Genomic DNA, 17,069 nt, shown 5'->3' with positions numbered 1-17,069 from the left:
TCCTCCACTGTATTTATGGTCTAACCAGTTAAAGCACATGACTTGGGCCCAATCCCAATTCTATTGTTGTACCTCTACCCCTTCCCCTTCCCCTTGGCCCTTAAAACCGAGTGTGAAGGGGAAGTGCCTCAAAATGTACCCCAAAGAAATGACAGCACTACAGCACCTGCACACGTCATCATATGTCATCGCGATCTCTTGCTTCATATGAGATCAGACGATGGCGACTGCTGGAGTTATTCCGGTGGTGTTATTTTTTAGTATTTATCTTTAGGAAATCACTTAAGGCAACGATATCATGTTATCATAATGATTTAATGTGGCAATAAGATCGTAACTATAGTGTGTGTTTACACCGTGGACATATTCATCTATGTAAACACACGAAAACAACCTAAACACTATAGCAGACGCTGTAAAAGCTCATTCTCAGCAACTAAACATTACTGACAGGGTATTCGAGTCATCGAGTGTCAGAATTTTGTGGGACTGCTGTACAGCAGTTATTATTATGGATTATAGATAATGAAATTTAGCGAAATTTGTTTTTATTTTAGCGTTTTTTTTTTTTTTTTTTTTTTTGTAACCCTTAAAGACCTAAAGGTATTTTGTGGGCACCTAAAGACCCTATATATATATTTTTTAAAGCAGTTTTATTGTTATTTTAGCAGTCAGCCTCAAGTGTCATATATTATTTTAAACAGGAGAGTGTGGTCCTGAAAAATCTCAGTTCAAAGGGGTATCTAGCCCTTCCCCTTAGCTCTACGCCTTTAAGCTAAAGAGAATTGAGACGCGGGGAAGGGCTAAGGGCTATTTTGCTACCAATTCACCACAAATTTGAATCATATCAAATGTTACCTCCTTTAAAACCTAGAGCCAAACTTGAAAGTCGAAACAGGGTAGAATTGGGATTCTGCCTTAGGCAAAAATACACTAATTTCAGGCCGTACTCCGCTAGGTACAGTTGCCTCGAACCGGGCCAAAGCACGCTTGTCCCCCCTCCCATCTCCCCCGACGGCCCGCGCTCACACCACAAACGGGCTTCGGTGCGCTTACGTCATCGCTGCTGCGCTGTTCAGTGAGAAGTGCTCTCTACCTCAGCAGCACAGTGGAGATTTCTCTAGTTATATCGTGTCAGTCATTTGATATGCCGTCAAATATTTCGCCAAACATTCCTTAGGGATGCGGGGACACGCAGTCAGATATTTCGCCGAACAGATCCACCACTTTTGGCGCTCATAAACAATCATAAAGCTCTCATGCTGCAGGAATGAGGAGGTCTGCTGAAGGCGCGCAGCTGTCGTGCAGTGAGGAGTTCTCATCTTTAATAAACTACGGCAGTTTGCGTTCACTGAACAGTAAGAATGATTAATAAATCCATATGAAACAGTCCCTTAAAAGTCACGTCTCGCTTTCAGTTTCGAGCTTTGGCGCGTTTTGCACTCACAAACAAGCGTACCCAAAGCCCAAGTGAACCGCGCTCAGGCACACCTCTTCCAACCGGGCTAGGGCCGGCCAAGTGAACAGGCTTGAGCCCGAATCAGCACACTCACACTTCTCAAACGATCCAGGAAACGGGCCTGGGCACGGTACGGATGGCATAGTGTGAGAAGGCCCTCAGAATAATTATCAGTGCAACACTGTAAATGCAAACAGGCTCTTTATTATTTCATTGAATGTGTACAATAATGTGCAGGTCTTAAAAGACAATGACTTTCAACACTGGACTTGCACTGACCTGACACACGCGACAATTGCAGAGAGCATTCCCATAATGCATCTGCCGACTCACAGTCCTGGATAAACATGCTGGAAGTTGCATGGCATTGTGTGTACATGAGTATGAACAAACTATCTGACCAGCTCTGATGCAGTGATGAGGAAAAAAAACAAGCAAACGTGCTCCATTCGCAAAGATCAGCTCAAAACACATCCCAGAAGCTTTTTGAACAGTCCTCAGATGGCGGCACGGCGGCTTAGTGGTTAGTCACCTCACAGCAAGAAGGTGGCTGGTATGAGTCCCAGCTGGACCAGTTGGCATTTCTATGTGGGGTTTGCATGTTCTCCACCGTGTTGGTGTGGGTTTCCTCTGGGTGCTCCAGTTTCCCCCACAGTCCAAACACATGCGCTATAGGGGAACTGATGAACTAAATTGGCCGCAGTGTATGAGTGTGAATGTGTGTATGGGTGTTTCTCAGTACTGGGTTGTGGCTGGAAGGGCTGCATATAAAATATGCTGGAATAGTTGACGGTTCATTCCACTGTGGCGACCCCTTATGAATTAGGGACTAAGCTGAAGGATGCACTCTGGTCACACGAGAAGCATTAAAGGGCCATGAAACCCCCTCGTTTCAGCAGGGTGTTTTCACACCTCTACTTTGGAAAAAGTCAGAAAAGTGGGCGTGTCCAGCTCTGTTTAGGGGGAGTGTCGGAGGAACTAAAGTGGGAGCGTGTGGGAGTGTCTATTTGGGCACGCGCGAGTTTCAGAGTCAAAATACATACAAACACACGGGAGAAAGGGATGGTGTTTACATGGACATCTGTGGTCGAATTATTTGCCAAATTATTAAATGGTGGACTTTAACTGCAGTTTGGCTCTTTCATTCAGGGAATTCAGTCATGTCCCTCGCGACAAATGAGATATTTGATTCGAGGAGCTGCTCTAAGCGTGTATTTTTCACGCAATGTTTGATACCGCACGGCGAATGAGAAAAAAAAAACTCTGCGTTTCCCGGAAACTTAGATACACTCGGCAGGTAGCGTAAGAAAGCCGCGTGTGTTATTCCGGTCATAAAAAAAAAAGTTTGGTTGTGGTGCTAACATGTTTACACTCAGTGCAATAGTTAAGTTCGATACGAACAATCTGAATAAACAAAGAGCACTGGTCGCTCACTTACCAAATCTGTAGAGACAGAACAATCACCAGCAACTAGAGCCGCGTCTTTATTAAGAGGAGACTACAAGCGAATCCGGATCTCAGCGTTTGCAGATGAGAACAGCTCTCAGGTAAACAATAATCCTCCTTAGACACGTAAGTTATTGTTGTCAAGCGTCGCGTACACTGTTAATCCACGTGACTCCAGCTGCGCTCTCACAGAGAGAAAATGAAAACAAAACTTAACGGCAGCAAACTATAAAAGCAACACTTCACACTTGTTTTGCCAACACAACGTGGCGTCTCTGTCGTCTAAACACTGTGACAATAATGAATATTAATGAAGTTGCACAATAGAGCGCGCTGATTGGTTTGAACCAAGCCTTACTCATGCATTAATGCAGCACACTGTAAGACGTAATAAGACACACTCTGGCACAGGCGTCCAGTCTGCACGCTGGAATACACGCTATTATCTCATGGCCGTGACGCAGCTTCAAAAATTCGTTTCAAACCGGAAGTACGAATTTGCTTGAAATAACGCAAAAACAACCAATTTACACTTTTTAGTGAAATATAGGTGTCCTAATAGTGTTTTTAGCTGTGTGGGACACATATACGACTGTCAACAGCTCAACACATGTGTTTTGGTGTTTCGTGACCCTTTAATGTGATGTCACACAGAGTACTGCACCTTTAAAAGCTAAACCTAAACCATGTTCAAAGTCAGCTGCTTCTGTGAGGAAGGAATTCAGCAGCTTTTCAAACCTCTGATCATTCAGTCTTCATCTCCTCCTCTTGCTTGGTCTTGCTGCTTTTTTTCGACTCTCGTCTTTTTATATCCACACGGCAGCAGATAATCAGGAACAGTCTGGATCGATGAGAGCTTAATTAGCTTGGTTCCGACGGCTTGTTTAGCTCCACCTTCACGCCTTTTTCACCAGCACCTTTTCAAAACCAAAAACAAACCATCAGGACTGCATCATGTCTCATTACATGTTCAAGTGGCTCAGGATGAACAGTGCCATTGAGGTGATTACCTGTAAGATACTTTTCTTTCGCTCTGGCCCGCTCATCAGCATCAAAATACCACACGGTAATGGCATATCTACACACACACACGTTTGTTTTTGTGAAAAGTGGGGACATTACATAGGTTTCCATTCATTTTATGCTGCACCAAATATATATTGTATTGCCCTCACCCCACCCCACCCCTAAACCCAACCATCACAGGAGACTGTGTGCAGCTTTACTCTCTGATTAAACTCATCCTGTGTTATTATATTATATATTGAGGACGACACCAATGTCCTTATATTTCACCTCCTTTTTGCAATACCTGTGTCATTCCCATGTCATTATACAGATTTGTGTCCTGATATGTCACAAAAACAAGTACACACACACACACACACGTGTGTGTGTGTCTGTAAATGTGTGTCTGCATTTGTGCAAATGTTTGTGTGTGTCTGTGTGTGTGTGTATATGTGCATGTGTCTGTCTGTTTGTGTGTCTGTGTGAGTGTCAGAGTGTGTGTGTGTGTGTGTGTGTGTGCGTGTGTGTCTATGTGTTTCTGCAGATGTGTGTGTGTGTGTGTGTGCATGTGTCTATGTAAGTGTGTGTGTGTGTGTGTGTGTGTGTGTGTGTGTGTGTGTGTGTGCAGGTGTCGTTTCTTTGTGTGTGTGTGTGTGTGTGTGTGTGTCTGTGTGTGTATCTGCATGTGTCTGTAAATGTGTGTCTGCATTTGTGCAAATGTTTGTGTGTGTCTGTGTGTGTGTGTGCTTATTTGTGTGTGTATCTGTGCATGTGTCTGTCTGTTTGTGTGTCTGTGTGAGTGTCAGAGCGTGTGTGTGTGTGTGTGTGTGCGTGTGCGTGCGCGTGCGCCTATGTGTTTCTGCATATGTGTGTGTGTGTGTGCGTGTGTGTGTGTGTGTGTGTGTGTCTGCATGTGTGTTAATCTGTGTGTGTATCTGCATTTATTTGTAATTGTGTGTCTGCATTTGTGCAAATGTTTGTGTGTGTCTGTGTGCGTGTGTGTATTTGTGCATGTGTCTGTCTGTTTGTGTGTCTATGTGAGTGTCAAGAGCATGTTTGTGTGTGTGTGTGTGTCTGCATGTGTGTTAATCTGTGTGTGTATCTGCATGTGTCTGTAAATGTGTGTCTGCGTGTGTGTGTGTGTGTCTGTCTGCGTGTATCTGCATGTGTCTGTAAATGTGTGTCTGCACTTGTGCAAATGTTTGTGTGCGTGTGTGTGCATGTGTCTGTGTTTCTGTGCGTGCATGCATGTGTCTATGTGTTTCTGCATATGTGTGTGTGTGTTTGTGTGTGTGCGCGGCTGTGCGTGTATGCGTGAGTGTGTGCGTGTGCGTTTATGTGTCTATGTGTTTCTGCATGTGTGTGTGTGTGTGTGTGCATGTGTGTGTTGGCCTGTGTGTGTGTTTGTGTGTGCACTTCAGAAATGGTGACCTTGTCGAATACGCAGGCTGGACCTCATGAGGGTTTCGTCTGTCAGACCAGAATAAAAGCAAACGGTCAAATTTGGGTTCGATGTCCGCAAACTGAGCTTTACCCTCGGGGAATATCCGCAGCATTCCCCCGTGCTCCTGCACACACAAGACAACCATTCAAACAACCATGCAAACATTCGCACACAACTTCAAGAAGTTCACTGACCTGAAACTTAAAATAGTTTAGAAAATAACCGACTGCTAACATGATTAACACACTTCTAACAACTCAACCCATTGCTAGCATGCTCTATCACACGTAGATATATACACTAGATATCACATACAGGCCCTGAGCATGTGTCAATAGCACCACCATATTTGTACAGGGCTCCCAGGACACAAGTCATTCATCTGCACTTGTCAAGACTAAAGCCAATGTGAAGATGCTGGACTAGGGGAGTTAGGACGATTCTTAGGGCTCATGCATTCAGGGGGCCCCCAGAGACATTTTCAAGGACCTTTCCAAACCCTTTACTTATTCACACACTCATTCACACTCATACACTATGGCCAATTTCACCCAATTCACCTATAGCGCATGTGTTTGGACTGTGGGAGAAACCGGAGCACCCGGAGGAAACCCACACCAACACGGGGAGAACATGCAAACTCCACACAGTAATGCCACCTGGCACAGCCGGGACTTGAACCAGTGACCATCTTGTTGTAAGGCCACAGTTCTAACCACTGAGCCACCGTGTTGCCAGCTAGTGTGTGCTGTGCAGGTAAACCTCACTCCTCTGACCTCTAACCGTACGTTCACACCGAAAGCGGCGAGAGCGTCCAAGGTCGCTCTGGCCGCCCTGGCGACAACGCTGTCTGCCTTCAGCTCCGGCGGCGAGAGCGTCAAAACTCGCTACATTGATCTCATATTTAGAGGAGCCGTTGCAGCATATCAGTTGCATTCCTGCATAAAACATGTTTCTAGCGTGAAAATGTTGCGCACTTCTTATCAAATTCATACAACAATGGAAGATCAAGTTGCGTGTGGTGTGGCTTTGCTCTATTTATCCAATATGTGTCCATATGTCTGAAATATCCTGAAGCAGCAGTACTGTTTTGTACTGTCACATCGCGTGAGATTCCCGCTTTTTTAAGATAAATTTATAAATAATTAATGAACATCAGTAACTCGCCAGTAACTTATTTAATGTATGTTCCTGTAGGAAATTTTTTTTAAATAATTGGAAATCCGGCGACCGCAATAATATAAAACCCTTGGGAACAACTGTGGTCGGAACCAAAGTTCACAGGTCAGTGTTCTCTGAACTGCTATCAAGCGATGGACGTCTTCATTCTGATTGCTTGCCGCCGAACCGCGTCATAGCTCATTACCATAAAGTTGACTTCATTTCAACTCTCCTCGACGCTCACGCCGGCGAAGACGCGCCGCGCTGCTCCTTGCTGCTCCTCGCTGCTTATCGCCGCTGGCTCTCATTGAAAATGAATGACTTCCGGCTACTTTGACGCTCTCGCCGCTTTCGGTGTGAACGTACGGTAATGCCTAGTTCAGACTGCGTGATTTTAGCCCCGATTTTGGCTCGCCGACAGGTTTTTAGAAATCGCTGACAAATGCCTGAAATCACAGGCAAATAGGTGCACGTGCACGTGAGTGACAATCACACAGTATGAACTATCAAAGACGCGATCTGAGAGAAACGCTAATGAGTCGCCGATGCCTGTGAGATATTTGCCGTGCTGAATATCTGGAGGTGTCGGCGATTCAAATCATGCCGATTCTCTCAGATCGCGTCTTTGATAGTTCATACTGTGTGATTGTCACTCACGTACACAAGCAGCGATTTGCCTGTGATTTCAGGCATTTGTTGGCGATTTCTCCAAAACCTGTCAGCGAGCCAAAATCGGGGCTAAAATCACGCAGTCTGAACTCGGCATAACGTGACTACTGACAATAAAGCGGAGTCAGCAGTGCGTGACTGGAGCTTTTCTTAGTGATAAAGATGAATTCCATTAGCACAAATAACAGAGGCACACAAACAATGAGAGGGCAGATCTGGAGGAGGTCAGGGTAGGAAACGGCAGCAGAGCGAGGCCTTCCTGAACCGGGATAAGAGGGAAAAAAAAGAGACCTCATGCTGGATAAAAAGACATGTATGAAACATCTCAGAGTGTGCAAGAATTAATTAACTTTTCACACGTACCACACACTCATACACACACATGTCATATAGAAATAGTTGAGGGCAAAATTATGAGCCCTCCTGTCAAATGCTTATTCTTTTTCAAATATTTCTCAAAGGATGTTTAACAGATTCAGGAAATTTTCCCAGTATGTCTGATGATATTTCTTTCTTCTAGAGAAAGTCTTATTTGTTTTATTTTGGCTAGAATAAAAGCAGTTTATTTGCAGTTTATTTGTATTATTTTAGTTTATTTATTTGTAGCAATATTTGTTTTGGATTGTCTCCTCAACAAACCACTGTTATACAATGACTTGCCTAATTACTCTATCTTTACCCTAATTAACCTAGTTAAGCCTTTAAATGTCACTTCAAGCTGAATACTAGTGTCTTGAAGAATATCTAGTCTAATACTATTTACTGTCATCATGACAAAGATAAAATAAATCAGTTATTAGAGATGAGTATAATGCAGATGTGTTAAAGAAATGTTCTCTCCCCTAAACAGAAATTGCAAAGAAAAAAAGAGAAAAGAATTTGACTTTAACAGGAGGGCGAATAGTTCATTTAATTGTACACAGAGAGCAAACACAGGCATAATAAAAAATGCACGTACAGTTGTGCATATGCAGGTTACAATGCATCTCAAAAGTCTTTAATAATGTGTAATCAGAGGTCATAAAAAGTGCAAGACAGTGTAAATGTGCAAAATGTTTTCATGATACACGGAGAACACTCACATACACTGCAAAAAATGTTTTTCTTACTTAGATTTTTTGCCTTGTTTTGAGTCCAAATATCTAAAAATTCTCAAATCAAGAAGAATTTTCTAGACAAGCAAAACATATTGTCTTGTTTTGAGAAATAATATGCTAATATTAAGTGAGTTTTTCCGTAAAACAAGCTAAATTATGTGCCAATGGGGTAAGCAAAATAATCTTATATCAAAAGAAAAAACAAGATTATTTTGTTTACCCAATTGGCAGATTATTTAGCTTGTTCAAGCAGAGACGACTGTTGAGGAACCAATATTCCTACTGTGCCAGAATGTGTCAGAGTAATAACAAAATCATTCGCGTCTTTGTATAGTATTACAGCCGCTATGTAACGATGCATGTGTCATCCGTATAGGGACAGGGCCAGAGTGGGACTCCTTATTAGCCCTGGAGTTTCAAGCCTCAGACCGGCCCACCTCAGTTCACGAATGACTATATTAAAATAAGGACATTTCCAATTCAGTTTCTAATTACACTATCACGTCTTTTTTTGAGAAAACAGCTGCGAACTTCAAATGTTCAACAACAATAACAGTATTATGTCTTAAAAAAAAAAAATATATATATATATATAAAAAACAAAAACAAAAAAACACTTCAGACAAGGATCAAACCCGGATCCTCAGCATCATATCCTAATGTGCTAACCACTGGACCACATCAACTGTGCATTGTGTGGTGGCTCGTCTGACTAATATCATCATTAACCTGCAGGCTGCATACTGATCACCAGGCTGCGAGAAAATAGATAAAAAGAGCAGAGCTGCGGTAAAATAATGAATAAGACTGTGGTCAAGTGGTCAAGTATAAAAAATAATGAATTTAAAAAGTGTGACTGCTGAGAGCAACAGATTCTGGAGCTAGGGACACCGGCCCTCGCGGCCAAAAAACGGACTGGCCCACCGGGAATTCTCCCGGTCCTCCCGATTAGCCAATTAATATTAACCACGCTTTAATTCGTCACGGTTAATCGTAAAGGCTTCTCAACACCGTGTTTCTGCACAGAACAAAACTGCAGCAACTGAACAAAGTGATGCCAACTGTGTGCTAATTAAAATTTCTAAACTTGTACACTAATAACCATGCACACTGGATTAACTTTGACTGAGGCTATAACTAAGGCAAGTTTGTTATTTCCAATGGAGGAATGCACTCATTTTCCAGCCGCACCTAGTTACGATGACGGGGAGCTTCTGTGACCGCGGGAAATTCAAACTGTTGAAGTTTAAGGAAGACGCAATAAAAAGTTCACAGGTTTGCAAAGCCACCTAAAGTTACAAACAATAGTGCCTATGAGAGCGATCATGTGATGAATGTTGATCCGCCAGTCGAGATCAATCGAGTGTTTTCGGAGAGAGTGCTGAAAGACTTGGTGGATTAGCTGTTTTTAATAGCCTGAATCTCAATATGTTGCATTCATTGTGTATCCAAAAATAGAGCAAGGGTGTTTCTTTGGTGGACGTGAAACAACAAACTGAGGATATGGTAATGCGTGCCTGTCAGTCAATTTTAGTGGGCGGGGGGACCGCACTCCTACGTCAAGTTGTGGTCGGTCTCAAAACCACTCCAATTGGTCCACCGTTTTTATGTTGTTAAATTGAAAAAAAAGGACTGGGTGTGTTTATATCAGCCCAATATGACGCTGCTTCTCACTCAGTGCTGTTTATGCAAATGAGGGAGAGATCCTCTCTATAAATATGGTACACTCTAAGCATTGAGTTTGTTTATAATTGACTCAACGTTCGGTGTCCACAACCCAGCATTTACCTTTATTTGCATTGCCTTTTGAGAGAAAATAAAAACGTTCTGATGTCATCAGCTTTTCCTCAAACATCTTTTTAATACTACAAAATCTTTTTAAGCATTAAAAAATGCTGGGTTTCACACAATTCATTCATGTTGTCTAAACCCAAATCCATTAAGTCAACAATGCTGTGTTCACACCAGACGAGGAACGCGCGGATAAATCGTCGCGTGAACATTTGAGTTTACTCGCTATATTCGCGCGTCAAACCCTGCTTCTTTCGCGCGTTAAATTCACTTCAGAACAGACGCGGATTCGCGTGATGGGCAGGGCTTCTGTCTGCCCGGTGACTCTAGCTTTGTTGCTAAATGGCTAACATGGATTTTATTAAGAAAATAACAGTGTTTATGTGTTTTATGAAGGCTGAAAAACAGTGTCGATATGTTTAGGGCTGTGTCTGAGTCCAATAGATTCTTTCAGAGGTGCATCCAGCTGAGCTCATAAACTCCTCCAGAAACTGAACTTGGATGACGGCTGGATGAGGCTTTCAGCGGTGCTCCTGACTGAGCCGAGCCCAGTTTGATGCACTGTTGTCGGTGTCGGCTGAAGGATTTACCTCGGGACACCAACAACAGTCAATATGTCACAATCACGCCCCCACAAGAGCAAGCTCATGATTGGTTAAAGCGGCACGAATGTCTGCTGAAGTTCAGATTTTTGAACTCGAGCGATTTGCGCAAAACGTTCAATTCGCGCTGCGTCATTCGCGCATATCGCGACATTCGTGCCGCGCAATTTGCGTCATTTGCGCGTACCGCGCCACAGGATGTCTAATTGCACGTTTAACAGTTAAATCACTCACGCTTGACGCTCCTACCGCGTCTGGTGTGAACACAGCATAACACTTTATGCGGATTGAACATAAAACATTCAAGTTGTCCCAATGAAATCTCAAGAATTGTGTTGTTACAGCTCGTTTTAAATTGTAAAAACATTTTAAAAGTTGTTTGTAAAAGCAAATAAATATTTTTTGAGAGTAGATTTTTAGAAAAAAAACTATAAAGTGTTAAAGTTAGATTTACCCAATAATAAAAAATCAACCCAATGTTGGGTTTGTCCATATTCGACTACAACCCAGCATTATTTACACATTCACAAATTACTTTTGCTGCTTGTTCAAACTACTTATTTAAAATGAGTTACGAACAATACTAATCTAACTTTGTTTCTGAATCCACTTAATTTGTAAAAAAATTACTAATTTAACTTAATAAATTTGTGTTGGGACAACATGAAGGAATTGTGTCGAACCCAGCATTTTTTACAGTGTAGATACTAGGCATGAAATAAAACTATAATGCAATCAGAGAGTAAAGAAACACATGAAGAATCTGTGAATGGTTTTACAGTATTAGTGCATTAATCACATGACTGATGGTCTCTGCCTCTGACTGAGTCTCGTGCTCCATTTTTATGACTCTCTAAGCTGTTTCAGTAACTCTCCTGCTGGTTTTCTCTGGAGATTACAATCTCAGAGGTTAATGGGATTAGACTGAAATGAAGCACGACCGGCACGTATGCAGAAGCCATTCATGACCGTCTCAGAAAACAGCATGCTTTAAAAATGCCAACAACATCTTTCAGTCAGAACTTCAGAACATTGAGCAAACATTGAGACTTTTTCAACTTTTTTTTTTTCAACATTTAAAATCTAGAGTGTGATCAAACTGGTATTTTATAAAACAATCAAGATGTTTGTTTGGTTTTCAAAATTAATTGTAAATAGGCGATGCGGTGGAGCAGCATGTAGTGCTGTCGCCTCACAGCAAGAAGGCCGCTGGTTCGAGCCTCGGCTGGGTCAGTTTGCATTTCTGTGTGGAGTTTGCAAGTTCTCCCTGCGTTCGCGTGGGTTTCCTCCACAAGTCCAAAGATGTGGTACAGGTGAATTGGGTAGGCTAAATTGTCCATAGTGTATGAGAGTGAATGAGTGTGTATTTATGTTTCCCAGTGATGGGTTGCGGCTGGAAGGTCATCCGCTGCGTAAAAACTTGCTGGATAAGTTAGCGGTTCATTCCGCTGTGGCGCCCGAAAAAAAAATAAATGAATGAATTGCAAATAAATGGTACTGTACTGATGCACAATATTGGTTTATTCTTGTGTGTGTGTGTGTGTGTGTGTGTGTGTGTGTGTGTGTGTGTGTGTGTGTGTGTGTATTTATTATTATTATTTATTTATTTATTTTTTGTACATTTAAAATACTATATATACAAATATTCTCTCACCGGCCACTTTATTAGGTACACCTTACCAGTACCCAGTCGGACCCCTTATTCCTTTAAAACTTCCTTAATCATTTGTGGCATAGATTCAGCAAGGTACTGGAAATATTCCTCAGAGATTTTGCTCCATATTGACATGATAGCATCACGCAGTTGCTGCAGATTTGTCGGCTGCACATCCATGATGCCAATCTCCTGTTCCACCACATCCCAAAGGTTGCTCTATTATTGGATTGAGTTCTGGTGACTGTGGAGGCCATTTGAGTACAGTGAACTTATTGTCATGTTCAAGAAACCAGTCTGAGATGATTCACGCTTTATGGTGCGTTATTCTGCTGGAAGTAGCCATCAGAAGATGGGTACACTGTGGTGGACATGGTCAGCAACAATACACCAGCCTGAACCGCTGATACAAGGCAGGATGGATTCATGCTTTCATGGTGTTGGTGCAGCAGATTGTCTTGACCATGTCTACATGCCTAAATGCATTGAGTTGCTGCCATGTGATTGGCTGATTAGAAATTCGTATTAACGAGCAGCTGGACAGGTGTACCTATTAAAGTGGCCGGTGAGTGTTACATTACTAAACAAAACTCCAGTTTTAGTCGATGCCATATACAATATTTTCCATATTTGATTCCATATATAATCAAAGCATAACATAAGAAACTTGATTTGTGTAAGTATATTATTGTATGAAATCAAAACATGAAGAGTTCTGCTGTAAAAATAATTGACCTCTGTTTTTAGACTTTTTCAGAAACCTTTTTTTTTACTTCATTGGAATGAATGAAATTGGGCAGTGGCTCAGTGGTTAGCACAGTCGCCTCACAGCAAGAAAGTCGCTGGTTCAAGTCCTGGCTGGACCAGTTGGGATTTCTGTGTGGAGTTTGCATGTTCTCCCCGTGTTGGCGTGGGTTTCCTCCTTAGTTTATTTATTAAATAAACTAAATTGTCCGTAGTGTACGAGTGTGTGTGTGTGTGTGTGAATGTGAAAGTGTATAGGTGTTTTCCAGTTCAGGGTTGCTGCTGGAAGGGCATATGTTGTGTAAAACATACACTGGATTAGTTGGTGGTTCATTCCACTGATAAATAAGGGACTAAGCTGAAGGAAAATAAATGAATGAAATTAAATAAAGACATCTGAATTTATAACACTGTTAACGTATTAATTTTTAGCATTAGTTTTAATAACTAATTTCCTTTGTCTTTTCATGATGGAAGCACATAATATTTGACTAAATATTCTTCAAGATACTAGTATTCAGCTTACAGTGACATTTAAAGGCTTAACTAGGCTAATTAGGATAATTAGGCAAACTAAATGATAATAATAGAAGAAAAAAAAACGTAAACAAATGTGTATTTTGAGAGTCCCTTTTAATAACAAAATTTTTCAGGTCGAAGCTTTGAGGATTAAATAACATCTGTGATTTCTTGCATACCTTGGCATCCCAATTCTTATTAAGATAATAAATGCACGTGACGCATCTCCCATCGCCATTCGGGTTGTCCACATGGCGCACATAACCCGTGCCTTTACCCGGATAACACGCCACCATCGCCTGCCAGAAAACACAGAAAACACTCACAGGTCAGCAGGGTTGATATTATCACTTGTGTCATGATGCGATTTTAAATATATTACAATATTCTTGGGAAATATTGTAAATGTATAACCCTTTATCCAACTTCAAAATGATGTTCCCAAAGGACGTCTGTTTTAACCCTCCTGTTGACTTTTTGCAGTGTTTAACAGCAGAAAAAAAAATAGGTAACACTTTATAATAACTACACACTATAAATCATTTATTAAGCATTAGCATCTAGTGAACTCATTATCTGTTAAGCATAAACTCTACATTAATAAGCGTTAGTAAGCAGCTTATAACTGTAGCTACAAATGCTCTATTCTTGACTTACAAACATATTTAAAATGTGTTTAATAATCGTATTTTCATACTTAGTTAATGATTTATTTTTCATTACTAAATTAAGTATTGCATTATTTACAAACCATTTGGAGTTGATGGTTTTAGGATGATTCAGAATGAGTTAGTAAATGATTAATAAACTATTGAAATCAACATTTATATATCTTATTAATCAGGCATATATTAATAGTTAACTAATATGTTAATAAATGTTTTAATAACTCAACTTCATGCAGTTTTGTGATCTAATCTAAAGTGAGGACTGTTCATGCTTTATAAATCCCTTATAAATGACAAATAAAGGCTCAGAATCAAATAAACAAAACATCTTTGCAATCTTTTCTAAAAAGTACAATTTTGATCAAGTTTAAACATTGCTGAATTACAGGAGTGTCAAAATACGACATCCAACTGGATAAAACAACAACAACAACAACAATATAGTAATTTAACAATATAATAAGATGCAATGTTTAAACTTTACAGTGATTTTATTTTAGATTAGGTTGCAAAGACTTATTTTTTATTTAAAATGAACGAATAGGACATTATGAAGGACGAATAAATGAATAGGAATGAATAATGTCATTCTTTTTGTTTAGAATTTAACTGAGCCTTTATTTGTCATTTATAAAGGATTTATAAAGCATGAATAGTCCTCACTTTAGATTAGGTCACAAAACTAGATGAAGTTGAGTTAATAAAGCATTTATTAACATATATAGTAACCATTAATATATGCCTGAATAATAAGACATATAAACGTTGATTTTAATAGTTTATTAATCCTTTACTAACTCATTCTGAATGATCCTAAAAACCCTCAACTACTCTTAAATACAAATGGTTTGTAAATAATGAGATACTTCATTTAGTAATGAAAAATAAATCATTAACAAAGTATGAAAATACGATTATTAAACACATTTTAAATATGTTTGTGAGTCAAGAATAGAGCATTTGTAGCTCCAGTTATAAGCTGCTTACTAACGCTTATTAATGTAGAGTTAATGCTTAACAGATGAGTTCACTATTTGCTAATGCTTAATAAATGATTCATAGTGTGTAGTTATTATAAAGTGTTACCAAAAACTATACTGTTTTTTAAATGACCCCAACATTAGAAAAAAATATATATTATTTATTTTTTTTATGAAGGTTCTACAGATTGAGTGGTTGCCCTTTGAGTAAATTTTGACCCGGCAGCTATTAAACCATTTTTTTTTACCACAAAATCTAATGGCACACACACTCACACAGTGAGCACAAACAGTAAGAATCTGCTGATCAAACTTTTATGAATACTGTCAGGCATATAGAGGGCGGGGGGGTTGTTGGGAGCTTGAGCCCCTCAAAATAAAATTAATCCAAAAAACATTGTGACCAAAAAACAAAACACTTAAAAATTACAGAAACAGGGTTTTTAGAAATAGGCGCAGTGGGTATCACGATCGCCTCACAGCAAGAAGGTTGCTGGGTCGAGTCTCCGCTGGGCCAGTTGGCATTTCTGTGTGGAGTTTGCATGCTCTCCTCGTGTTGATGTGGGTTTCCTCCAGGTGCTCCGGTTTCCCCCACAGTCTAAACACATGAGCTATAGGGGAATTGGGTTAGCTAAATTGTCCGTAATGTAGGAGCGCAAATGACAGTGTATGGATGTTTCCGCTGCATAAAACATATACTGGCTAAGTTGGCGGTTCATTCCACCGCGGCGACCCCAAATTAATAAAGGAACTAGAGTATAAGTGCATAGTGTCATTTGGGTCACAACTAGTGTTTGAATTTTTCTAAAATGAATGCTCTGATTTGACCTTATTTGGAGGGGTCATGAATATTAACGAGCTTGTTTCTCTGAAGACACTGGTTCATAGCTTTAAAGGAGTCACTAATGGCCCGTTTCCACTGATTGGTACGGTTTTATATCTGTTCTCACTGTCAAAAGGCATACTGAACCGAACTGTACCGTACGACTTTTTCGGCACCCTTTCGAAAGGGTACCAAACTTGAGAAAGTGTACCAAAAGGCGGAGCTAGACGCGCAGCTGAACGCTATTGGTTTACAGAGATACGTCATTCGTTTACGCAACAAGTCAGAATGAAAACAAAAAACCCGCCATGTTTAAAATACACAGCCGAGAGATTACAGCGGAATTATATATGCATATAATAACGAGCCATGGTCGATCCGGGCTCAAACAAACCTCACCGTCGTCTTGATGAACAGCCACAAAGCCATGGAGTAGAGCAGATTTACCCTGTGCCTCATAGTTTTTCACGATCCAGGCTGAAGCACGAGCCTTTTCTCTTTCTTGCTTGCACTTGCCGCGCATCTATATCTGAAACAGCAAACTTCTTGAGCTGATGATAATAACGTGTGCTTAATTATTGACGTGCTTTTGAAACCCGATCCTGTCAGACACTGACAAATGCGAGAGTGAAGTGCGAAAGGAGAAGCCGGAAAAAAGGAGCACATTATTTCTTCAGCAAACGTGAACAAACTGCCTTGTTTTTATTTTTATCGTCACCTTTTGGACTAATATGAACTGGCAATGATGGAATGACTCTCTAACAGAGGCTAACGGACACAGATGAGAGGTTTTGACTGACTGCAGGCTATATTTTGTGTTGTTTTGAACCTAATTAAGGATGAAATGTATGCTGTGTGCAGTTTTTCTATAGTTGATAACATATGGGAGACTGTGAGGGTCTGTTTGTGTTCATATATGTTCATTTATTTATTTATACTGAGCTGAAAATAAAATCAATGCAAGTTTTTTTTTGAGTGAACTGTCCCTTTAAACGCCTTCAGTT

General features: G+C 40.5%; 1 protein-coding gene and 1 long non-coding RNA gene across 8 annotated transcripts in view; both read right to left on the bottom strand.

Annotated features, from left to right (window-relative positions):
* LOC147841212 (uncharacterized) overlaps nt 1–17,069 on the bottom strand; it is a 1,204,737-nt gene that overhangs the window by 299,747 nt on the left and 887,921 nt on the right. The window lies entirely within an intron of this gene.
* Nucleotides 1–17,069, bottom strand: part of egln1a (egl-9 family hypoxia-inducible factor 1a) — a 70,004-nt gene that overhangs the window by 35,526 nt on the left and 17,409 nt on the right. For 2 of the 7 annotated variants that reach the window (XR_015506459.1, XR_015506458.1), the window contains exons 2-5: nt 13,774–13,893; nt 5,345–5,481; nt 3,916–3,983; nt 3,644–3,822 (exon numbers count right to left, since the gene is read on the bottom strand). Coding sequence is in view for 4 of the 7 variants with exons in the window: in XM_087279848.1 (XP_087135974.1) it covers nt 3,767–3,822; nt 3,916–3,983; nt 5,345–5,481; nt 13,774–13,893 (381 nt within the window). In the remaining 3 variants the exon portion in view is untranslated. Of the gene's footprint in view, nt 1–1,643; nt 3,823–3,915; nt 3,984–5,344; nt 5,482–13,773; nt 13,894–17,069 lie in introns of those variants that run through there. The other 5 variants (XM_087279848.1, XR_015506460.1, XM_087279849.1 and 2 more) reach the window with 5 other exon arrangements.

Source organism: Danio rerio, chromosome 13 (assembly GCF_052040795.2).
Source record: "Danio rerio strain M-AB ecotype USA chromosome 13, GRCz13ab, whole genome shotgun sequence".
Taxonomy (NCBI): Eukaryota; Metazoa; Chordata; class Actinopteri; order Cypriniformes; family Danionidae; genus Danio; species Danio rerio.
Note: the sequence above shows the minus strand (reverse complement) of the source record. Positions and strands in the feature narration are given on the sequence as shown.